This window comes from Mobula hypostoma, chromosome 4, assembly GCF_963921235.1.
Source record: "Mobula hypostoma chromosome 4, sMobHyp1.1, whole genome shotgun sequence".
Classification (NCBI taxonomy): Eukaryota; Metazoa; Chordata; class Chondrichthyes; order Myliobatiformes; family Myliobatidae; genus Mobula; species Mobula hypostoma.
The window spans coordinates 55480652-55507370 of NC_086100.1; the positions used below are offsets into that span (position 1 = coordinate 55480652).

Below are 26719 nucleotides of genomic sequence, written 5' to 3' on the forward strand. Positions count from 1 at the left end.
AATTACATGTCAAAGCTGAAACTCTATGCCAAAACTGTTTTTATGTATTCTTAAGTAAAATCTGGCAAAATTTTATAATAAATCATCAGTCACAGTCACAAATGTATTTCATGAGGGTAAACTGCTGGCTGCTTTTTTTGTTCGATTGTTGACAGACCTAAGAGCATTTGAAGAATGTCAATTCAGTTACTGGTAGAGCCTGAAAAAGTGGAAAATGTACATAAATTCAAAACACTTGAATCAAATCCAAATGAAATGGAAATGTCAAAAAAAGCTCCAGATAAACTAGAAAACCAGCTCACTGTCGAAGATATAATGAAGTTACAGGATGTATTCATGGTAGGTTTTTATGATTATGCAAGCTCTTCGTCATTTGAGGTAAATAATCATGTTGATAACAAGGCAGAATTGAATATTTTATGGTTATATTCTTGCAAAAAAATAATGCTATACTCAGTCATTTATATTTGCATGATGCAAACTGGATAAAAGAGATTGAAGAAAGTGAGAAAGAGATTGGAGAGGGAGTTTGGAGGTATGTGGAATACCACAGGACCTGTCACTGATGTTTGGAGAATAAAAGAAAATGATGCAGAAAAGACCAGAATTAGAGGATTAGGCATTTGAAGATTGAAGAGCTGTAAGAGATAATGGGAGTTAGGTGAAAATAAATTTTAATATCACATTTGATCTGCCGTAACGGAGAGCCAATCATAGAAACATGGTTCTTTAAATATATTTCTCAAATCTGAGAATTCTACCTCCATTGTGTTTCTGATAATGAATTCTTCACAAAGACTAACCCTGAGCTGAAAAATAGGTCATTTTAAGACCCCTCTAGGTTTTCTAGCAATTGCCTAAAATCTATTGACTTCCCTACTTAGGGGAATTGTTTCATTGCCACTATCTTTACATGCTCTCATGAGGAAGGCTAGGTAGTTAGCTTATGCAGTACATCACTTTGAATATTAAACTGATGGAACATAAATGACATGAATTTGGTAAGAACTTTGTTAGCATAATTAAGGCTGGAGGTAAAAGATGCCCAATGATGTATATAGTAGCAGTGGGATATGAGTGACATGAAAATCAGAAATGATAGAGAATGCAAGTGATGTGTAACTCTTGACAGGTCAGACTGGACACCAAGGTGTGTTCAGCCTGAAACGATGGTTAGAGGAGTTCATTAGGAGGAATAAAAACATTAGCTGAGGGAAGTAATAATTTATTCTGTGCAAATTCAAAGGAACACTCCGACAGCTTGAAGGTAGTTAAGATTTTGTAGATTGGTAAAGTCTACTAGTGGTAAAGTTACTATTATGCATTGATTGGAAGATAAGGTTTCAAATGGGTGTGATACAGTGGAAAACAGAACAGGAACAAGGATAGACCCTTGTAAGGGCAGAGGTTTTTTAAAGAAGGGACTGGAAGAGGATGATTTCAATGCTGTAGAAAAGGCTGAGGATGGTTACTGCAACACAGTCACAGAGTTGTCATTCATAATTTAACTTTGTGGGTTGGAAATTGATTGGATTTTTATTATAGCATCTTTATTTTCTCAATGTATTTTATTATGTGGCCTTGATATATATTTCTATTGTCCTTTGTCTCCAGGTAGTGCCCAAATGTAGAAAAAACTGATAGTATGTTCATAGTTCAAAAACTTCAAATTATTTACTTCTATTCTAAAGAAAAGCTACTTTAAAACCAGACTTGGAACCAGTCAACTTATTTTAGATTCATCTTAATATTGAATATCTATTACGTATATGTATTCTACTCTATTATATATTGAATATCTATTACGTATATGTATTCTACTCTATTATATATTGAATATCTATTAGATAGATGTATTCTACTCTATTATATATTGAAAGTCCTGGATAGAGTGGAGAGTCTAGGACCAGAAGGGACCCCCTCAGAATAGATGGATGTCCCTTTAGAACAGAAATGAGGAGGAATTTCTTTAGACTGAGGGTTGGTAAATCTTTGAAAATCATTGCCACAGATAGCTGTGGAGGACAAGTCATTTGGGATGTTTAAAGCAGAGGTTGAAAGGTTCTTGATTAGTAAGGGTGTCAAAAGTTACAGGGAGGAGACAAAATAGGATTGATACGGAATAATAAGTCCACCATCATTGAATGGCAGAACACACTTATTGGTCTGAATGGCCTAATTCTGCTCCTATGTCTTATGGATTCAAGAGATTAAACTCCATTCAAGCCAGATTTTTACAATTCAAATATTAATTTGATTAATATACAGACTTCAAGAATTGATGCAAAAATCCCTGAAACATTTGTTGTATACTGTTAAATATTGCAACCAACCTGCAGCTGTCGTCAGTATGCACAATTGATAGGAATGTCATTTATTTGTGGTGAATGAGTTAGAACCAGATCTTCCGATTTTCCTTGAAATCTGTTGTTGGCTGGGTCTGGAGGACCTGAGTTATAAGGAGAGATTAGATAGGTTGTGACTTTATTCTTAAGAACATTGAAGATTGAGAGAAGATTTGATAGAAGTATACAAAATTATGAGGGATATAGATAGGATTAATGCAAGCAGGCTTTTTCCACTGAGGTTGGGTCGGACTGCAACCAGAGGTCATGGGTTAAGGGTGAAAGGTGAAAAGTTTAAGGGGAACATGAAGGGAAACTTCTTCTCTCAGAGGGTTGTGAGTGCAGAATGAGCTGCCAGCACAAATGGTGCATGCAAGCTTGATTTCATTGTTTAGGAGAAGTTTGGATATGAACATAACTGGTAGGGGAATGGGAGAAGGCAGCTTAAATGGTTTTGGCATGGACTAGATAGGCCAAAGGGCCTGTTTCTGTGCTGTACTTCTCTACGACTCTATCTATGACTTTATATATCGCCTTTTCAGGTAAATGGGAATTATGGTTACCATCTTTCTGGATGAATGGGTATCCAATAATTAAGGCTTTGTTATTAGCAGAGTTAGATCATGAATAATTGGCATAAATAAAATGTGCCACTCATATCTACCAATCTCCAGTGAGACTAGGATATACCAAGTTGGCACAGTTGCTCATAAAACCACCAAATTGAAAGAAAGGATCAAGCATAGTGAGATAAAATGTTGTTTAAGTTAAATTATTGGGAGCAAATCTATTTCTAGTGATGTGTTAAATAAAATTGTTTCTGTCATTTTATTAAATAAAACTCTTGTCATTTGAAGTTAAATGTTGTACCTATTAATCAGTTTGTTAATAAAAAAATATTTTATACAAATCTATTTTTCAAACTTGCTTGTGGTATTACTGAATAGAAATTATTTGCTAAGGCCAAATAATGGAAATATTAAAATTGTAACACACCTTCATTAAATTAATTTATGTTAATTTATTAACAGCCCATTGCTTTAAAATTGCTCTGTAACACTTGATGCTAAGTACAGTTTAGGATTGAATGTAATTAATCATCATATAATTTTATTATAAAACCAGTATTTATATGCTCTTTCCGCTTATAGCCACCAAATTTTAAAGAACTTGTGCCAGTTAATAGAAAGACCTTTATTGACAATATGTTCACTGCCCTTGGATGTGGTGTTGAAGAAGAATATGGAGATTTGTTTGACCGAATTGATGTTACAGGAGATGGTTTTGTTGACTGGGACAAAGTCATGACATTCATGCTTTTGGGTCATTATGAAAAAGAAGAGCGTGTGAAGTCTTCACTTGTTCCCCAGTGGAGAGATATTATATTGCTTCCATCACATCAAAAGGAACCTATTCAAAGTATCGTCTACCTGGAGAATTCACACCATTACCTTAGTCTGAGTAAAGATGGTTGGATGAGCGTTTGGGGTGAGAACTTAAAGTTGGAGAAAACTTTACGAGTTGCCACTGATTCTGTGAGATTGCGAGACCTTTGGGTAACAAGTATGGTGTCCTTAGCAAATGTGAACAAGGTAGGATTACACTTCTAAAATACTGGCTACTTCTGAAACTGTGGGGAGAAAGGGCATTATAGAGTACTTTCTAAATCTGCTTGCATAATAAGATGTAATTGATTCCACATTAGTCTGGAATATAATCTGTATTAAAATAAAGCAATAGTTTGTTAATTATTTTCTAAAGGATTCATCAGAATGGAAACGTGGCCCATAGATCTTTATCTTATCTTGTCTGCAGCGTTTGATGCAATGAACAGTGAACGGCCCATCTTTCTTCAATGTCCCTCCTGCTGAATAGGACCTGCCACTCCCAGTTTTATTCTTCTTCATCTAGATATTGCCAAAACAGTTCTTACACTGACTTCTCTTCCCAACTCTCTACAGTTAAATTTTGACATCCTTAACATCCTTTGACATCTTGTTCCTTGTTGCTATTTTCATCTCTGTTCTCTCCGAGAGACTTGATCCAAAGACAGCCAAAGAGGGCTGAGTATATGGAATGACTACTTAGATTGGAAGGCTGGGACTTGTGTGACATTTGAAGCTCCGTTGGATGTTGCAATACAAAGCCATATTTCCATAAGACCATATGACATAGGAACAGAATTAGGCCATTTGGCCCATTGAGTCTACTCCACCATTCCATCATGGCTGATCCTTTTGTCCTCTCCTCAGCCCCACTCCCCGCCCTTCTCCCCATAAGCTTAGATGCAGTGTTCAATCAAGAACCTACCAAGCTCTGCCTTAAATACACCCAAAGACCTGACCTACAGAGCTGCCTGAGGTAACAAATTCCACAAATTCACCACCCTCTGGCTAAAGAAATTTCTCTGCATCTCTGTTTTTAGAAAAATGATAGCCCTCAATCCTGAGGCTGTGCCCTCTTGTCCTAGACTCCTCCACCATGGGAAAGATCCTTTCTTTGTCCAGATCTTTTAACATTTGAAAGGTTTCAATGAGAACCCCCCCCCCCCACCCCATCCTTCTTAATTCCAGCGGCACAGGCAAAGAGCCATCAAGTGTTCCTCATACGATAACTCTTTAATTCCTGGAATCATCCTTGTGAACCTCCTCTGAACTCTCTCCAATGCCAGGACATCTTTTCTTAGATAAAATGCCCAAAACTGTTCACAATACCCAAGGTGAGGTCTCATCAGTGTCTTATAAAGCATCAGCATCACATCCCTGCTCTTATATTCTAGACATCTTGAAATTAATGCTAACATTTCATTTGACTTCCACAACAGTGACTTTACCTGCAAGGTAACCTTCAGGGTGTTCTGCACAAGGACTCCCAAATCCCTTTGCATCTCAAAACTTTGGATTTTCTCCCCATTTAGATAATAGCCTGAACATTTATTTCTTCTACCAAAATACATGAACATGCATTTTCCAGTGTTGTATTTCATTTGCCACTTTCTTGCCCATTAATCTGTCTAAGTCCTTATGAAGCCTTCCTGTTCCCTCAATACTACCTGCCCCTCCACCAATCTTTGTATTATATTCAAACTTGGCAGCAAAGTCATCTATTCCATCATCTAAATCATTGATATACAACATAAAAGAAGCAGTCCCAACACCAACCCTTCTGGAACACCACTAGTCACTGGCAACCAACCAGAAAAGCATCAGTTTATTCCCACTCATTGCATCCTACCAATCAGCTAATGATTTAACCATGCTAGTAACTTTTCTGTAATACTATGGGTGCTTAACTGGGTAAGCAGCCTCATGTGTGGCAACTTGTCAATGGCCTTCATAAGCTCCAAATATACACCATCCACTGCATCCATCCTACTTGTAATCTCCAGAAAGGATTCCAGCAGGTTTGTGAGGCAAGATTTTCTCTTAAGGACACGATGCTGACTTTGTCCTATCTTGTCCTGTGTCACCAAGTACTCCATAACCTCATCCTTAACAATAACATCTTCCCATCTGGCATTGGCCTGAGGTCAGGCTAACTAGTCTATAATTTCCTTTCTGTTGCTTTCCTCCTTTCTTAAAGAGTGGAGTGAAATTTACAATTTTCCAGTCCTCCGGAGCTATTCCAGAGACAAATGATTCTCGAAAGATCATTACTAATGTCTCCACAATCTCCACTCCTACCTCTTTCAGAATTCTAGGGCATATTTCATCTGGTCTAGGTGCCCTACATAGACCTTCAGTCCTGACGAAGGGTCTCGGCCTGAAACGTCGACTGTACCTCTTCCTAGAGATGCTGCCTGGCCTGCTGCATTCACCAGCAACTTTGATGTGTATAGCCAATCCCCTAGTAGTCTCAATGACAAACTGCTCTTAAAAGACAACTCGTAGACTTTCCACAAATTTACTCTCTTGAGGTCCATTATCGACCTGATTTTCCCAATTAACCTGCATGTTAAAATCTCCCATGGCTATCATAACATTGCCCTTTTGACACGCCTTTTCTATTTCCCATTGTAGTCCACATCCCAACTACTGTTTGGAGCCTGTATATATTTGCCATCAGAGTCCTTTTACCCCTGTAGTTTCTTAATGCAATCCGCAAGGATTCAGCGTCTTTCTATCCTATGTCACATCTTTCTAAAGATTTGATGCTATTCTTTACCAGCAGAGCCACACCATCCCCTCTGCCTACCTTCATATCCCTCTGATACAATGGGTAACCTTGGCCATTCAGCTCCCAACTACATCCATCCTTCAGCTACATTTACTAATATTTCCAGGTTTACTAATGAAGCAATGATATTGTGTACATTTAAGCAGCACCATAAACAAGAAAGATTGAGCTAATTGGCTAAAATGTGGCAATTGATTTTAGTTTGCTGACTGTGTTACCCTTTTTGGACCAAAAAGTGGTTGGATTATAGCAATAAGTCAGATATATCAGTGTAGACATTTGAGGTTCTTTGTACATAGTTCATTAAAATATCCAGGGGGGCACGGTTGCAGATATGGAAAATTATAAAAGGTTTATGGAATTTCAGTCTTTGTATCTGAAGGACCAGAATACAAATGATCGACATTAAGTTACCGCTAAGCAAATCATTGTCTAGACTCTAGAGCACTAAAATGCATTGCATCTTATCTTCGACACATTGGCTTTGGAGGAAATGTAACTTTACCAGGCTGTTATCATTTAAGTTTAATATTAGATTACAAGGAGAGATTATACAAACTAGGTTTGTTCTGAATGATAGCTTTTTTTTTGTTAAACAAGGTAATAAGCAGTATCGCGGAAAAGATTTTAGGTTAAATGTCCTACTGCTGTTCCAATGTCCCTTTGTATTTAGAATTAAAAGGTAGTTGTGGTGGGGTAACTTGATTTTTCTGAAGGTAACTAATAGACAGAAAAAAAGACCAGGAAGCATAGTTCAGGGGTTTGGGAATGAAGTTGGGGAATATTTCCTCAAGCACAGTAAATATTTGGATCTCTTTCACAAGTGGCAAGATATGGGAAGTTTGTTTCAAATTTTAAATCTGAAACTGACAAGTAACCATTGGTTTTGAGGGAATCTGGGGGAAATGCAGGATTATGATATTGGGTTGTGCATAATTTTATTAATAGTTCAACAGATCTGAATGCTTTAGTGTTTTTTAGTGTGTCATATGAACACTGTTGAACCATTGTGTTTGCAGAAATGCCAATAGTAACTGTGTGTCAAAAGTTCAGTATCAATTAAGCAATATTTGGGTACTGTGCACGTCCTGTTCTTTAACTGACATCAAGTTTGGATTAGTTTCAGTTATGACCTAATTATTGTTAACGAGGCACAATATTGATCTCTACGTTTTGCTTAAAAACTCTTTCACATGCTACAAATAGAATCATTTCATGTTCTTTTCAAAGATAGCTGTTGCCTTTACCAGTAAGGAGATTTGCTTCTATGATTTTAATTCCAAAGAAGAATTTTCTTGCCAATACAAACTTTACGGGTTATGGAACATTCTTATCTGTATGCATTATTGGTGTAACCCAGAAGATGGAAATGAAGCAATTCTCACCTTTGGTGATGTTTGTGGAGAGGTAAGTTGCAGTGATCACTAAATGTATTTGTTCTAGTGCCGTTAGTTTAAGATTTTTGCTGTCTTCATTTGATTGTTTGCCAAAGATCATTTATTTAACTATCCACCAATTTTTTTTTGTAGCCAAGATGAGCCAAAAATACAATATCTCAGATTTCAAAAGAAAAGTTGAAAGAAAAGTATTTGGTAAAAAAAAAATCTGATATCAGCTTAAGATGTACCTTCATTGAATCCAGGCTTATTTTTGAGGCAATTTTCAGGAGAGTACACAGTCAGAGGAAGTAGTGGAGCAGATATGATAGCAATGTTTAAAAGACGTTTAGTTAGGGCTATGAACAGGAAGGGAATGGAGGAATATAGAATGTGTGTAGGCAGATGGAATTAGTTTGGGCTGGCATCTCAGCACAGGCAATGTGGACCAAAAGGTTCTATAACAAATTTAACAGAATTTTAACAAATCCATATAATTGCCCATGAATGATTACATCTCATTTAGTGTTACCCTAACATTTGGTTGCTTTCCTATTCTTATTAATGTTCTTTATCGATCTGAATAGGGATCAAAGAGAAAAGTGTAATTCTGTTTATGTTCAGAAATCTACTTTACTCAACTGGATACAATGCCTGCACAATGATCTGGATGAACTGTGCTGCATTGTTTTGAACAGCTACCTTCTCAAATCCTGTGGTATTATAACATTGCAACAGTACATCAGCACCAGTTAAGTGAAAGGTTATGAATATTTTTGTGTTCAATAAAGCTCCTTTAGAGTTGGGCGAACTTACCGCGAAGCCATTGTGTTCTTTATGTATCATAAATTTGCTGTAGTCATCTCCTTTAGTAGTATGTTCTTAAATTTATTATCGACTTTTTGTTTCTTTCTTGCAGGTTAATGCTATCTGTTTTACCACAGTTTTAATTTCACTTTTCGAGAGACCAGCCAGTTCAACAGATGAGCAGGAGACGACCATTGCTATTAGCTGGCAGGAGCTGGTCAAAGGAAGTCACAAATGCTGCTTCATCTTAAATCACAAGGGGCATAGTAAAGAATGGGTCAGGCAAGGTACATGGACTACATTATCTGCTTTATCTGGTGTATTGGATATGTCGTATCAGTTTCCTGGAGTAAGGGGTGTGGTACATGGACTACATTATCTGCTTTATCTGCTGTATTGGATATGTCGTATCAGTTTCCTGGAGTAAGGGGTGTGGTTTTTGCTCATAATGTAAAACCTTCTGTGAAATGACAGAAAGAGCAGCTTTTTAGAATATGATTGTTTAGTATTTTCTGCAACCATTTAAAAAACCATGCTCTATGTAAAAGTGGTAGCATTTTCCATTTTTATTAGGGCACTGGAAATAATTATTATTCTGAAATAAATAATTTTGATGGAAAGGCCAGATCTACCCAACGTGTTTAGGAAACAATTCCCTTTCCTGAGCTTCAATGAGGAACAATGTACAGGACACAAGTGTAAACTGATACCTGCAGAGGCCAAACCTCAACTTCTGTGTAGAATAAGGACTGTGCTGTTAAGATCTATCAAGGTAATGAAGACCATGTTTATGTGCATTCAGATTGGAGCTGAAATATTTGCAACATTTCATATTTTGCTATCTATTTCCAATAAGTCAAAGTGAGAGTTATTCCTTTTCTGGAGATGAGCGGGTAGTGAGAACCAAGGACTTGCTTGGATTGTAATGTGCTGCAGGATGTCTGTAACTTCATGCATTATTTTGCAAGTATTCGAATGTAGCTTTCTCAGCCTGCAGAGGGGGTGGTACTCCATGATGTCAAATTCTACTCCACATCTCAGCAAATGATTAAGCCCCTGCCTGCATGCAGCAAGACGAAGCCAACGTTCAGGCATGGGTTCATAAGAGGGAAGTAATACTTGTGCCACAAAAGTACTGGTCAATGGTCATTTCCAGCATGAGACAACTTATCTACCTTTTTTTGATGTTGCATGGTATAATAGTATTGTATCTCCTACCATCAATACCCACTGAATTAAAATCCATCATTACCAGCCACATAAACACACCATGGTTGCAAGGATAAGTCAAAGGGTGGGTATCTCTGCAAGTGGCTTACCTTCTCACATTCCAGTGCCTTTCTACCATTTATGTGGCACAAATCAGGAGCCTGGTGGAATAATCTCCACTTAAGTGGATGAGTGCAGAGCTAACAAATCTCAAGAAGCCCCAAATCATCCGGGACAAAGTAGTCCATTTGACTGACACCCCATGATCTATGTGAGGGGGCATTTATCCTATCCACTACTGGTGTACAAAGCTATAACATGACAAGGTACAAAGTGCATAGCAGTTCCTCACCTAGGCTACTGTGTCAGCAAATCTCAACCCATGGTGTTTGCACCAAAAAGGAACACCCCCATCTGCTAATTCTCTTTTGAGTTGTGCATCTTCTTAATTTCGAAATATATTAGGGGCCCTTGTATATCAATGAGCTTCAATCTGTAACTCCCGCCCTAACACCTCAGTGGGAATACCTTCACCAGGACTGCGGCCATTCAGGAAGGTGGCTCATTAAATTAAAGATTGGTAATAACTGCTACACCACTTAAAAATAAATAGTTAATAATGTTCTGAATGCCCCCTAACCCATCCTATCTCACTTCAACATCACCTTTGTATCCATTTTGGGCACATACAGGTTTAACTCTAAACTATCAATAGCCAGTCCATCGTTCCCGTTCTCCAGGTTTTTCCAATTCTGTTGCAACCTTAAAGAGAACCTCAAAGATCCCTGGACATTGTAGTTAATTCCTGTCTTTTCTCCCAATCGCCATATCTCGGGAGAAATGACAAGGTAACTTTCCCTTTGATTCTTCAAATTAAAGGAATCATTATGTGGTTGGCATCAGGCACCACCTAGCTCCAAGCAAAGGACATCCTTACTTGTATTGTGTGTGCATTACTAATGCTTGATTGCTTTTGTTCTCCAGTGAGTTATTGCTCTCACTTGGAGATTTTCATTTCTTGTGCTACTACTGACTTGAACACAATAGTCCTGGGCTGGAGAGAAAAAGGAACAACCACACTTAAAGTCACTGCTTTTCACGTTACTGAAGGTGTAAATGCATTTGATTACCACCCTGGGCTCAACTTAATTGGTAAGTGAGTTTGTGTTTTTCTGTCTTCAAAATTGAACCGGAAGCTCTGTAAGCTCATGATTCGTAATAGAACAGAAAAAAAATTGGGGAGTAATTTTAACTGTTCTTTTATGCCATCTTATAATATTATCAAATACTTAATAAATTAATTTTAAATATCCTTAAAAGCATGAATAATTTCTTGAGTTCAGCTGTTTTTCAGAAGCCCAATTTTACCTCAAATTTTCAGCAATTTTACAGCAAAGTTAGATTAGTTAGACTTGCATTGCACTATCACAGGAGTCTGCTTAGAGAGGGATAGGATACGATTGGGGCTTGTGTTTGCCAAATGTATTGAAGCATGGGACGTGGAATAATTATATAGTTTTCCAATAAGGTTTGTATGAAAGTTTGCATCCAAGAGAGTTTATATCTCCAGTCTATGGAAGCTCAATTATAGATTTCTATTTTTAGATTCAGATACATTTATTTATCATAGTTACATAAAAATATACAGTGAAATGCAACATTTACATTAACAGCCAAAATAACCTAACAATGTGCTGCAGGCAGCCTGCACGTGTCTCCACACGTTCCTGCGCCAACATAGTACTCAGCAGTATGAGTGAAACAAAACCAGCAAAGCAAGCCAATTTACATACACTGACAGGCTGCCAAACTGTCTCTGGGTCTCCAACCTCAAATCCTTGGCCCCTGACTCAGAGATTCACTGACATTGGGCCTCTGATTTCCAGATGTGCCAACCTAGGGGCTTTAACCTTCAGGCCTTGACCTCCAGACTCACCAGCTTTGGTCTTTGACCTTCGAGTTTCCACCTGCGGTATTTACTCCACCACGTGCTTATCACTCCATTTTGCTCTGCGGGCCATGACCTCTGGACTTGGACGGATTTCTGTCCCTGGAACTTGCTGACCTGGGGGTCACAAGCCCTTGCCCTCAGAGTCCGTTGACCATATTCCTTGGCCATGGGGATCATGGTCTTTATCCCCATCATTTGCCGACCTGACTCACGGAGGATTGCTGACCTTTGACTGCAGAGTTCTCCAACCTGGAATAGACCCACTGACTCCTCCCTTTTACTCTTCATTTACTGTCCCTGATCTCTAGTTCCTCCCCATCCATGTCCCTACATTCTGACCTGACCCCTATCTCGCCATGCTGTCTCCAAAAACATCCCCATAAATCTAAAACACAACTAACTCTGAGGCGTAACCTTGATGCCATCTATGGCATCTTGGTGTCATGATGGATCATGGAATAGTTATTTTTTAAAATGAATTATGTTATCTGGGGGATAAAATACCCAGGTATGTTATCACTTAACATGATACTGCATCACATAATGTGTTATATCTCAAATGACAACACATTTATGCTGGGTTTCTATATATTTGCATTTGTTTTATTGAATATATATATCCCTTTCATAAACACTATTAGCTTTAAAAGGTTGTATTAAAGTGCAATGTCATTTTTTAATCAGTATTATAGATAATAGCTCATCTGATAAAACTGCATTTTATTCCTACTAGCTTCAGCTGCTGTAGATCATCACATTTACCTCTGGAACCCTTATGTAATGTCTAAACCCAATGGAGTTTTACAAGGTCACCTAGCTAGTGTAATAGCTGTACAATTTAATGTGTCACGAAAACAACTCTTTAGTTTTTCTAAGGACAAGGTGAGAATAATTTTCTTTTGATATATTCACAAATATATTAAATAACAAGAAACATACAGTTCAAAAGCAAAATGCTATGAGATAAAGACAGAGAATGTTGGATCTTCTCAAATGTTAGCAGACAACTGCAGGAAACATGAAGTTGTGATAGTAAGGGATTTTAATTTTCCACATATTGATTGGGATTCCCATACTGTTAAAGGTCTAGACGGGTTAGAGTTTGTAAAATGTGTTCAGGAAAGTTTTCTAAATCAATATATAGAGGTATCAACTAGAGGGGATGCAATATTAGATCTCCTATTAGGAAACAAATTAGGATAGGTGATGGAAATGTGTGTAGGGGAACACTTTGATTCCAGTGATCATAACACCATTAGTTTCAACTTGATCATCGATAGAGATAGATCTGGTCTTTGGGTTGAGGTTCTAAACTGGAAAAAGGCCAAGTTTGAAGAAATGAGAAAGGATCTAAAAAGCATGGTTTGGGACAGGCTGTTCTCTAGCAAGGATGTGATTGGTAAGTGGGAGGCCTTCAAAGGAGAAATTTTGAGAGTGCAGAGTTTGTATGTTCCTGTCAGGATTAAAGGCAAAGTGAATAAGAATAAGGAACCTTGGTTCTCAAGGGATATTGGAACTCTGATAAGGAAGAAGAGAGAGGTGTATGACATGTATAGGAAACAGGGAGCAAATAAGGTGCTTGAGGAGTATAAAAAGTGCAAAAAAAATACTTAAGAAAGAAATCAGGAGGGCTAAAAGAAGACATGAGGTTGCATTGGCAGTCAAGATGAAGGATAATCCAAAGAGCTTCTACAGGTATATTAAGAGCAAAAGGATAGTAAGGGATGAAATTGGTCCTCTTGAAGATCAGAGTGGTCGTCTATATATGGAACCAAAAGAAATGGGGGAGATCTTAAATGTGTTTTTTGGAAACTGGCATGGAGTCAATGGAAATAAGGCAAACAAGTAGTGAGGTCATGGAACCTATACAGATTGAGGAGGAGGAGGTGCTTGCTATCTTGAGGCAAATCAGAGTAGATAAATCCCCAGGACCTGACAGGGTATTTCCTCAGACCTTGAAGGAGACTAGTGTTGAAATTGCAGGGGTCCTGGCAGATATATTTAAAATGTTGGTATCTATGGGTGAGGTGCTGGAGGATTGGAGGATAGCTCATGTTGTTCCGTTATTTAAAAAAGGCTCTAAAAGTAATCCGGGAAATTATAGACCAGTAAGTTTGACGTCAGTAGTAGGTAAATTATTGGAAGGAGTACTGAGAGATAGGATAGGAGAGATTGGATAGACAGGAACTTATTAGGGGAGAGTCAACATGGCTTTGTGCATGGTAAGTCATGCTTAACCAATCTATTAGTGTTTTTCAAGCAGGTTACCAGGAAAGTGCATGAAGGGAAGACAGTGGATGTTGTCTACATGGGTTTCAGTAAGGCCTTTGACGAGGTCCTGCATGGGGGGTTAGTTAGGAAGATTCAGTCGCTAGGTATACATGGAGAGGTAGTAAATTGGATTAGACATTGGCTCAATGGAAGAAGCCAGAGAGTGGTAGTGGAGGACTGCTTCTCTGAGTGGAGACTTGTGACTAGTGGTGTGCCACAGGGATCAGAGCTGGGTCCATTGCTATTTGTCATCTGTATCAATGATCTGGATGATAATGTGGTAAATTGGATCAGCAAATTTGCTGATGATACAAAGATTGGAGGTGTAGTGGACACTGAGGAAGGTTTTCAAAGCTTGCAGAGGGATTTGGACCAGCTGGAAACTGGGCTGAAAAATGGCAGATGGAGTTTAATTCAGACAAGTGTGAGGTATTGCACTTTGGAAGGACAAACCAAGGTAGAACATACAAGGTAGATGATAGGGCACTGAGGAGTGCAGTAGAACAGAGGGATCTGGGAATACAGATAAAAAATTCCCTAAAAGTGGCGTCACAGGTAGATAGGGTCGTAAATAGAGCTTTTGGTACATTGGCTTTTATAAATCAAAGTATTGAGTATAAGAGTTGGAATGTTATGTGAGGTTGTATAAGGCATTGGTGAGGCTGAATTTGGAGTATTGTGTGCAGTTTTAGTCACCAAATTACAGGAAAGATATTAATAAGGTTGAAAGGGTGCAGAGAAAGTTTACAAGGATGTTGCTGGGACTTGAGAAACTCAGTTACAGAGAAAGGTTGAACAGGTTAGGACTTTATTCCCTGGAGCGTAGAAGAATGAGGGGAGATTTGATAGAGGTATATAAAATTATGATGGGTATAGATGGAGTGAATGCAAACAGGCTTTTTCCACTGAGGCAAGGGGAGAAAAAAACCAGAGGACATTGGTTAAGGGTGAAGGAGGAAAAGTTTAAAAGCAGCATTGGCGGGGGGGCTTCTTCACACAGAGGGTGGTGGTAGTGTGGAATGAGCTGCCAGATGAGGAGGCTCACTTTTAACTTTTAAGAAAACCTTGGACAGGTACATGGATGAGAGGTGTATGGAGGGACATGGTCCAGGTTCAGGTTAGTGGGACAAGGCAGAAAAATGGTTCGGCACAGCCAAGAAGGGCCAAAAGGCCTGTTTCTGTGCTGTAATGCTCTATGGTTCTATGGTAGGCAGAATCTGTGAAGAGTGGACAAGTGTTAACTTTTCATGTCACTGACTTTTACGAGGATTAATTGTTTTAAAAGATTTTCCAACATGGTTTCAGAAATTTACTTTGGAAAAATTTAAGTAAATATCTCTACAGTGTTGAAACCAAAATCTAAACTTAAGTAGATTGGTATGAGAGTATCAATATACTTACCAAGTTGTACAGCACCAAAACAGGCCTTCAGGTTCATCAAGTACAAGCTGATCTTCAACTGCCCACTTACATTAATCCTCCATTATTTCCTTTTCTCATTCTCCCTATAGCTCAGAATCAGGTTTACTATCACTGACATGTCGTAAAAAATTGTTGTTTAGCAGCAGCAGTACTGTGCCAGACATAAAAATTACTGTAAATTACAAAATTAAGTAGTGCAAAAGATAAAGAACCTCTTGCCCGATGTAGTAACACAAAGAGGGCATGTCCTGGATGGAGAGGGTCTTTAATGATGCAAGCTGCCTTGTTGAGGCACTGCCTTTTGGAAATATCTTTAAATGTGAAGATGCTTCTGCCCATGACGTACTGCAGAGTCTAGAACCCTTTGAGGACCCTTGTGATCCTGTGATTTGGAGGCTCCATACTAGGCTGTGATACAACCAATCAAAATGCTGTCCACAGTGGGAATTTGCAAGACTGTTTGGTGCCATACCAAGTCCCCTCAAATTTCTAATGAAGTAGAGCACAGCCATATCTTCTTTGTGATTGCATTAATGTGTTGGGCCCAGTGTAGACCCTCTGAGATGTTGATGCTCAGGAACATGAAACTGTTTACTCTTTCCATAGTTGATGCCTCAATTGAGGACTAGTCTATATTCTCCTGCATTCCTCTTCCTGAAGTTCTCAATCAATTTCTTGGTCTTGCTGCCATTGAATGCAAGGTTATTGTTGCGACACTACTCAACCAGCTGATATTCCTCACTTCTCTCAGCTTTCATCTCTCACTATATACACAAGCCAGTAGCCAATTATCTTACCAACCTGCACATGTCTGGGATGGAAACCAGAACACATGCAGTTAAAGAGAAAATGTGCTATTTAAACATAGACAGCACCTAAGCTTGAATCAAAGTCTCTGGTATTGTGAGGCCATGACTCTGCTAGATGTGCTACTGTGTTACCTATCTATGTTCAAATGACTGAGGTAATGATCAGTACTATTAAAGCCAAAGCCTTTAACAGTGTTGATGTGCAGTGGCATCTGAAGATCAAAGTCCATTGCTTTCTAGGAGTGGCTACAGTGGGAATGGGGTGGTAAAGAAGACATTTGCCATGCTTGCCTTTATTAGTTGAGAAACTGAATTCAGGAATTGAGAAGCTATGTTACAACTTTATAAAACTTTAGTTTGGCCATATCTGGAGTGCTGCATTCAGTCCTGGTCGCACCATTATAGGAAGAATGTCAAGGTTCTGGATAGGGTGCAGAAGAGGCTTACCAGGATGCAGCTAGATTAGAGGACATGTGCTATAAGAAGCTGGGCAAACTTTGGTTACTTTTCTTTGGAGTGGTAGTGGCTGAAGGGAGATCTGAGTGAGTTTGTAAGATTATAATGGACATATATAGAGTAGTCAATGAGTATCCTTTTCCCAGAATTGAAATGTCTAATACCAGAGGGTATATATTTAAGGCGAGAATGGATAAGTTCAAAGGAGATGTGTGGTTAAAATTGTTTTACACAGGGAGTGCTGGGTACCTGGAATGTACTTCCTGAGGTGTTAATGGAGGCAAATATGATGGAGGTGTTAAGGTAGCACTTAAAGAGGCATATGAATGTACAGGAAATGAAAGGTAGGTATGGACATTTTGTAGACAGAGGGATTGGTTTAGTTGGTCATTTGATTATTAGTTTAATTAGTTAGATAAAGCATTGTGGGCCAGAAGGCCTAATACTATACTGTTCTAAGTTATATTAAACCTACAAGAAACATTAAACACTGTTATGAGTTTTATCCCTCAGTCAGAATAATCATTTGAAACCGTTGTAGATTTTGAGAATTTGGGACATGCACCATCAACTCTGTATCCAGCGACTTGCCGGTATGTTTCCAAAGTCTCTGGAATTTCAGACAATTCTGTGTTTTAACGAACGCTTTGGTCATCTGTTCATCACTTTTAACAATCAGCTGACATTGTTAGAAATGAAACAAGAAGCTGGCAATTCTATTACAAGTCATGAAAAACCAGTTACCTGTGTGCTTTATAATTCTCATTTCAAACAGGTGAGTAAAAATGGGAATAGAACAATACTCTTGATAACATTTAAGGTTGCCAATACTATAAGCTTTCTTAATGGTGATATGATTAAGTGTGTGAAGTCAATATTGCTAACTGCTTAAGTTGTAATTTGAACAAATACTATACATGCACTCACAAATATTAAACCTCTGTTGTTTAAAGAAAAATTGATCGCTTAATATTTCAGAAATAGAAGGATGCAATGTGACTTTCAGCACATTGTATCCTTCTCTTTCTGGAATATTAAATTTAATTCAATTAGGGAATTTAAGGCAAAGGAACCCTTAGGAGAATAAAAGGACTTAGGATCCCTCAACCATCATGCTCTTGAACCAGAGCAGTTAACTTCACTCTCCCCATCATGCATCTGTTCCCAGAAACTATGGACTCACTTTCAAGAACTCTTCATCTCATGTTCTTGATATTCATTTCTTATTTATTTATTATTAATAATTTTTTTCTCTTTGTATTTGCACTGATTGTTGTCTTTTGCACATTGGTTGTTCGGTCATCTTTGTTGCGTGTAGTTTTACTTTGATTCTATTGTGGTTCCTTGTATTTACTGTGAATGCCCACAAGAAAATGTAGTATATATGTACTTTGATAATAAATTTACTTTGAACTTCCTGCTTTCATTTACGTCTAGATTAATTTTATTTATTTTTTGCTTTGGATCTTAAAGGGTGATCGTTCCATTACTGTCAGGAAGCAAATCATTAAAAATTAAAAACAAATCTCATAACTTTTCCATCCATTATTGATGGAAGTTCAATTACTACCAATAATTTTATGAGGTAATTTTCACTTCAGGAGGACTCCTTTGAATTATCTCCCATAAGCAAAGCGGAATTATAATCTAGTTTTTGTTGTGAGTTTTTACCCAAGAAATTAAGTAATATTTTTGTATCAATAATTTGAATATAATGGAGAAACATATTTTTGGTGTATTTTTATTTGTTGTTGTAAAGTTCCATTGATTTTTGTGATGAAACATAGGAAATTGAGACTGGATTTTATTTCTCAGTAACATTGAAAGCTGTGATTTCCACCATGTGACGCAGAAATTCACTTTGCAAGCATTTGAATAATACCTCAGTTTGTTGTCCTTTGCAAATTGGTTGTCTGTCCATTCTGCTGGGAGCTGTCTTTCATTGATACTATTATGTTTCTTGTATTTACTATGAATGCCCATAAGAAAATGTACCTCAGGGTTGTATATGGTGACATATATGTACTTTGATAATAAATTTACTTTGAACTTTGAATAACGTAATAGAATTCACCCTATAGCTTGAGAGGGACAAGCTAAAATTAGATATATCAGTGTAACAGTTGATAAAGGTAATTACAGAAACATGAGCTAGCAAAAGTTGATTGGAAGGGGACCCTAACAGGAATGACAGCAGAGCAGAAATGGTAGGAGTTTCTGGGAGTAATTTGCAAGATGTAGGTTAATTTTTTCCTAAAGGGAAAGCTGTATTCTAATGTAAAAAACACAAGATACTGGATGAACTCAGCAAGTCAGGAAGCATCTATGGAAAGGACTAAACCGTCGATATTTCAGATTGAGACACAACATCAGGACTGGAAAGGAGTAGGGCAGAAGCCAGAATGGAAAATGGAACTCTGCTCGAAACACAAGGCAGAGCGGAAAAAGTGTGGCTCGAATTTTGGCTCACATTATGCCATGAACGTTTTTGATAAAGTTGGAAAATGTATACAATACTTAAGCATTACTTTGCGAAAACATCCATTGAATTTGTCAAAAATAAATATTGGATGTTTTAAAAGTATTGAATTTCTAATTGAGTAAAGTATTCACTTTCTAATTTACCTTGTTTCCTCTTTTATCATTTTTAACTGAAATGATATCCTGTTTTGGAGCTTCATCTCTGATGGTCTGTTTAAATAGGACATGTGCATGATGTTCTTTCCTTGCAGGTTATCAGTTCAGATGTTGGGTCTACAGTCACTATCTGGATGATTGAAACTGGACAAAAAGTAAAACAGTTTACTGGGTGTCATGGCAATTCTGAGATTACAACAATGGCACTAAATGAGACTGGGACTAGGTTATTCACTGCAAGTGTTGATGGAACAGTGAAGGTAAAGTTATGATATAAATACAGCTCAGAAATCACAAGTATTATGCTTGAGATTATATTGTAAAGAATTTGCTATTTACTTTTAATCTGTGCAAATTGATTCCTGGTCCAATGTTCAAAACTGAGGGTAGCAAATTCATGATAACTGCCACCTGTCAGATTTACAACATTTTCAGCTTTTTAACTTTCACCTGTTGACAGGCTTGGAAAATATCTTTCAGCACTGCACTGCAAACAAGTGAAAAAACACCTTTTGTTCCATTGTAAATGGTGACTCTCTGCTCTTCTCAGCCCAGCCCCACCCAACTTATCATGATTTCTCTGTTGGTTTTGAATTATTAAATTACTCGCCCACCTGTATGTCACACTCTATTCCAGCCCCTTCCTCCATCCATTTAAGGCAAACTCTGTACTTACTTTAGCCCTATTTTAATACCTGCTTTCCAAGGTGTTTCCATCTTTCTGTGTCTATTCTCATTACATTCTACACATGGTGTTCTCAAGTGATCTTCAATCACCTTTTTAAGCTCTCTTCAATCACTCATTGTTTTTCTTAAGTTTTATTCAGAATGTTTTGAGGTGTACTTCCATGTGCCATTTGAATGCAAATTAGGTTTCATTACCTTTATATGTTTTCAGTATGTAATTTTCATCAGAATGCTGCATATTGATAAAGAGTGCACAGGCAGTATCACCCATAATTTCTATTTGCCGCCCTTAACTGAAACCCTGGGGATTTCATTGTTCAGATTAGTGTGTTCTGACTGAGTTCAGGTCCCTGGTCTCTAGATTTTAATTGTCCATGTCTTAATTTGCAAAAAATAATGTTCAGTTATCACTTCTGTGCTTGACAGAGCTACAGTAATTTATTTTTAAAATTTCTGTCCCTGTTTTCATCTTGTTGTTTCCTTTCTCCCCTTCTAGTAATCTAGTAATCGCTCACGCTTCTCTTCCTGATAGGCTGAATATCTTTTACACTCAGTTTGATGCACAGAATGATGTGCAAGTGAGGAAAGCCCCACTCCCAGCTGAGGAGCAGGCACTCTGAGTAATTGCAGCTGATGTGAGGAAGACTCTAGCCAGGATCCACTCATGTAAAGCTGCGGGGCCTGATAACCTACCTGCTCAGGTGCTGAGTGACTGGGCAGCCCAGTTAACTGAGATTCTAACAGACATCTTCAGCATCTCTCTGCAACACTCCCCTGACCCTCAGGCTTCAAAGCGGCCCCCATCATCCCGGTGCCCAAGAGGGAGACAGTAACCTGCCTCAACAACTACTGTCCTGTGTCACTGAACTCAACAACAAAGAAGTGCTTTGAGTGGCTGCTTATGGATCATATTAAATTCCTTTACATTCCGCTACATTGGACCCTTTCCAGTTTGCTTATCGCTCAAGTCGGTCCACTGAGGATGCCATAGCCTCTGAACTCCACCCTGTCCTGTCCCACTTGGAAAATGGTGCCTCATATGCCAGGATGCTGTTTATTAAATTCAGGTTGTTATAATCATCCCAGAGAAGCTGGTAAGTAAACTGTCCTCATGGGGGCTCACCATGTCTCTCTGCAACTGGATTCCGGACTTCTTGGCAGAAAGGCCTCAGTCAGTCCATGTAGGCAGAAACATCTTTTGTTCCATCATGTTGAACACTGGTGCTCCCCAGGCCTGTGTGCTCAGCCTGTTGCTGTTTACGCTGCTGACACTTGACTGTATTGCTAGATCCAGTTCAAACCAAATCATCAAGTTCACTGATGACACTAGGAGTTGGCCTCATCAACAACAATTATGAGACAGCATACAGATCGGATGTAGAGCAGCTGGTGGAATGGTGTGAGCACAACATCTTGTGTCTCAACGTTGGCAAGACCAAAGAAATTATTTTGGATTTTAGGAAGGTGCAGACTGACTCTTCCTCACAGCACAAACAGGCCATTCCGTGGAGAGAGTTAGGAGCGCCAAATTCATGGGAGTGCACATAATGGTGGATCTCACCATCACCTCGTTGGTCAAGAAAGCACAGTAGCATCTCCCCTTCCTGAGGGCATTGACGCAAGTGAACGTCCCTACCAGCTGCATCACCACCTTGTACGAGAATTGCAAGGTACTGACCACAAGTCTCCACAAAGGATTGCAAGGACTACTGAGAGGATTATTGCGGTCTTTCTTCCACCCGTTAGATATTTATCAGGAGTGTTACTTATGCAGGATTCCTAGCACTGTCAATGATCCCTGTTATCCATCTAACAATTTCTTTGATCCCCTACTACTAGGCAGGAGGTTCCATAGCATTAGGACAAGAATTGTTAGGATGGGGAATAGTTTCTTCCCCCAGGCCATAAGACTACTGAGCTCCCTGTCACTACCCAGGTCTCATCACGTATGATGTACCAGCAGCATTACACTGTTTACTTTTTAACTAGTATCATGTATGCACCTTAATAGTTGTTAATTTATTTGGGGTAATATTACTTTTTGTGTTATGTGTATGAGTTACATGCGCTGTGTTGTACACTTTAGTCTGGCGAAACATTGTCCTGTTTAGTGATATACATATGTACAGTTGAATGACAATAGACCTAAACTTGAATTAACTTAATGCTTCAGGTCAATGACCTTTTATAAGAACTAGGAAACCTTTCTCTCTTGTTTTAGATCTACAAAATAAATTAAGTGTCTCAGATCAGGTAGAGTACAAAAAGAACTGAGTGACAGAAAATGTGATATTGACCCAAGAGAGACAAATGAAAATTCATTAATCACAACTGATCTGTCTGTGGAGATGAATGGATATAAGAGAGAAAGGAAATGTGTTGAACATTGCAGAACACATCTTCCTCTTTCCTTCAACATTCCAAAGGGACCATTCCCTCCGTGTCTTAATGGTGTGTTCTTCCATCCCCACCATCATCCACCCCCTTTCTCACTTCACCTTTCCATGCAACCACATAAGATATGACACCTGCCCTTTAAACTCTCCCTTTGTGTCATCCAGGGATCTGAGAGCTCACAATATAGACACCATTGCAGTGGTGCCTCCTCTATAGTGGATACACCAAATGAAATTTGGTGATCACAGAACATCTCTATTTAATCTCTAAGGGAGACTTTGAGCTTCAGTTTTGCTGCCATCTTGATTCTTCATCACACCCACAATCAGATTCAACTAAATTTTGCTTCTTATACTGTTCCAACAAAGTCAGAATTAAGGTTAAAGAACAGCTTCTCACTTGACTGATCATATTACCACACTTAGGACTCAACTTCAGAAATACCATCCTTTTCAGTGTGGTAGAACAGGCCAGTTTGATTATCAACTTGAGTTTTCTTTCCCCACAACTACTGCCTGACAAGTGTCTCTTTTAGTTCACACTTCATGATCTGTAATGTTCTGCATTATTTTTTCTCTCTCCCATTTTTTTTGTCATTCATCTCCTCTGTCTGTATCACCTCCAGAAATATCAGTTGTTATTAACCAGTTTTTTTCAGCGGCTCTTAACTGGAACCAGCACAGGTTGTGTCATAAACCTCCCTCAGTCTCTGCTGTTGTAAACTTCAAGTATGTTCAGTTTCTAACCTGACCTAGTTCTGATGAATAGTCATCAACCTGAAACATAAAGTTTTTGGTCCATGTTTACTACAGAATCTAGCATGTTCTGTGTTTACTATTTCCCAAAAGTCTTCGTCTTTGACTTCCCAGATATACTCATATGTGACCTTTTTACTAAGTTGATAAGATTCCTGCGAAGTGGCTTTGGATGTTTTTGCTAAAGTGACTAAATAAATAACAGCTGTTGCATTTAAGGCAGCTAAACTGTTACTGAGCACAAAGGACCCTCAACATGCATGGCATGACCTCTTCCATGAGGGAGAAGGTACAGGAGCCATCTACCATCTGATTTCTGAATGGTCCAGGAACCCATTACCTCACTGTTCCTCTTTTGCACTTGTTTTCATTGTCACTTATAGTAATTTGTTATGCCTACACTGCGTTGCTGCCACAAGACAACTAATTTCATGACTATTGTCAGTAATAATAAACGTGATTCTGAGTCTGAATAATACCAATTGTCTCCTAGAAGCCAATGGAATTTTAAAGAGAACCACTTGTGCCACTGTCTTTCAGCTTATAACTTCATATAATTTGAAGTATTTTATTTTATATTGTATCATTTTATTGGCAGATTTGGGACTTCAATGGACATTGTCATCATAAACTGAATGCAGGACGGGACCAAGCAGTTGAGATCTCCCAAATCCTGGTACTGAAAAGAAGTATTTTGATTCTTGGTTGGGAAAGGTATGGTGTTATCAAACAGTAAAGCCATTGAATATTAAAAAAATGTTCTGGTTATCAAAATGCGTTTACAGCTTTTTTTCCCGTTGCTTTTGAGTGAGCTGTTACAGTGCTGAATTGCCATGAGACTGCTATTCCTGCAACTTGCAGCATAACTCGGGCTGCTGACTTCCTTGAGTAGCCTGGCTCTCAGTGCAGTGCACAGCCTCTCACAGTGCAAACGGCTGGCTGAGCTGACAGAATGGCTTTGAGAGTTCATGATGGTCCATCCCCAGGCTCACCTCTATCAGTAATAATACTATAATTCAATGTCTTTGACATTTACAAACTTTGAAAATCATCCAGGAATGGCTTTATGGAAAAAGGTATGGAAAAAAGTTACAACACACACACACTAAATTGAAACCATCCAGCAGGACTGAAAGAAGCTGCTGAAGGTTGTAAATTTAGTCGGCTCCATCTGGGTACCAGCCTACAAAGTACTCAGGACATCTTCAAGGAGCGGTGTCTCAGAAAGGCAGCATTCATTATTAAGGACCCCCAGCACCCAGGGCATGCCCTTTTCTCACTGTTATCATCAGGTAGGAGGTACATAAGCCTGAAAGCTCACACTCAGCGATTCAGGAACAGCTTCTTCCCCTCTGCCACCCGATTCCTAAATGGACTTTGAACCCTTGAACACTACCTCACATTTTTAATATTTTTTCTGTTTTTTACACAAAAATTTTTAATCCATTCGATATACATATACTGTAATTTATTTATTATTATTTTTTCTACTATATTATGTATTGTATTGAACCGCTGCTGCTAAGCTAATAAATTTCATGACATATGCCAGTGATAATAAACCTGATTCTGAAACATATAAGAAAGGCCTGCTCAACTTTGTCAGCTGTTGATTTCTCCCATTCATTTTAATATGACCGTTGTACCTGCACCCATCACTCTAGCATGGCCCCTGCTGTCAGAATTGCGAACCGGACAGCATCTGTAGTTGGAGCTGTGCTAGTGAACACATTTGGTGCTCGCAGGAACAAGGGGGAGATGTCTAGGAAACCCTGTTCAGGGGTGGGGGATGTTTAGAGAGGTGTGATCAGTAGTGTCCCACACAGGATGAAAAGACCAGCCCTGCAGCACAGGCCTGACTCGTGCTTCAGTTTATGCCTAGAAATAGTACAGTTACTGCCTTATCCACAGGCATATTCTGCCGAATCCAGGCAGGTTTTGGGTAGTAATATACATCTATGGATGTTCAAAAACTACAGGTGTCCATATTCTGTAATTGTTAGAACCAGAATCATAGAATGTACAGAATTGCTCTATTTTAATATTTTTCTCTTCCAGCACAATTACTGTATTCAGAATGGACACCCTCACCGAGTTCCTTGTTCAGCCTTCAGAATGGAAGGGGAAAGCACAACACCACAATGACATACTTTGTGCAGCATTTTTACCACCTCAAACACTTGCCACAGGTTTACTCTTTCTTTCTATTTCATATATCAAAGTAATGATGATCATTCAGTTCCTCCAACTTATGGTATTAGTCATAGTTTGCAAATCAAATTAGTGTTGTCAATAATTACAGTGGCTATTTGTATCAAAGCTGCAAGGTTAATGCACATTTAAATTATTACTTATCATAACTTCAAATACATATATTATGTAAACATTATTATCTCTATAGTTGCCCTGTGTTCAGTTTTCTGAATTTCTGTATATGTGGATGGACAGATCACATCAGACTAAAAGTATTTTGAGATCCATATCGTTTCTACTCACTACAATTCAAATAAAGAGGTGTAACCAGTAAAAATAATGACATGCCGCACATATATATGAGCTTAAATGTTATGCAGTACTCCCCAGTGTTGATAGTATTTGACCCTATTAGATCTTGTGCTGCATTAAGAGTGAGACCTTCAACCAAATCTTTGGTAGATTATGCCATCATAATCTTTGAAGGAGATTGTAGTTCGTGGGTAGAATAATGGGTATAGGGATGGAAATATAAGCATTTACTAAGTTGAGGGAACTATTCCTGCTCTTTTGGTATATCAGGAAAGCTAAGGAGGTGCTTACCTTATGGATTAAAGTTCTCTTTACCTGCCTCTGTCTGCCAGGTTACCTGAGTGCTGGGATAGCTGGGCACCTCAGATTAAAAACTGACTTATGGTTAAAATGAAGGCAGGCAAATACAACCACCTTGCATTCACAGCTTTGTCAAAGTTAGAGGTGTGGTCAAATCACATTCCTTTCCTGTTCTAGATTGCTATTCCTTCAAGATTTTCCTTCTGTCTAGATTCAGGACAACAGTAATGTCGTTTTTATATTTCATGAATGGAAACATAACTTAATTAATTAGGAATAATAATCAAATTTAATCTCTGCAGGTAGTTATGATGGGGAGATTATAATATGGAATAATATTTCTGAAAATGCATCATGTAGATTTCATCCATGTTTCAATCAAGCATTACAGCACAAACCAGGTAAATTAAATTCACCTTTTGTGGTTAAGTTGTTTTTTAATGGTAGATGTCACTTGGAAAGATATTCCCATTTTTTCACAGATTTAAATCTTTAAAAGAATCTTATGGTCTCAGCACTGGCTTTCCCACTAAGTGAGTGGGGGTGCAGTGTAAATCTATCAGTCTAAATTACCTCAGAATTTTGCTATCTTTGTTATGATATGGGTCAGCTAATA

General features: G+C 38.4%; 1 protein-coding gene across 1 annotated transcript in view; it reads left to right on the forward strand.

The window, feature by feature from the left end:
• Positions 1–309: 309 nt before the first annotated feature.
• LOC134345942 (WD repeat-containing protein 49-like) overlaps positions 310–26719 on the forward strand; it is a 44969-nt gene continuing 18559 nt past the window's right edge. Inside the window, exons 1-11 of the mRNA XM_063047292.1 lie at positions 310–339; positions 3497–3937; positions 7752–7928; positions 8817–8991; positions 10898–11065; positions 12598–12746; positions 17364–17597; positions 19555–19719; positions 23897–24012; positions 25357–25487; positions 26406–26504. Of these exons, the coding sequence (XP_062903362.1) occupies positions 316–339; positions 3497–3937; positions 7752–7928; positions 8817–8991; positions 10898–11065; positions 12598–12746; positions 17364–17597; positions 19555–19719; positions 23897–24012; positions 25357–25487; positions 26406–26504 (1879 nt within the window). The 5' untranslated portion in view covers positions 310–315. The remainder of the gene's footprint in view (positions 340–3496; positions 3938–7751; positions 7929–8816; positions 8992–10897; positions 11066–12597; positions 12747–17363; positions 17598–19554; positions 19720–23896; positions 24013–25356; positions 25488–26405; positions 26505–26719) is intronic.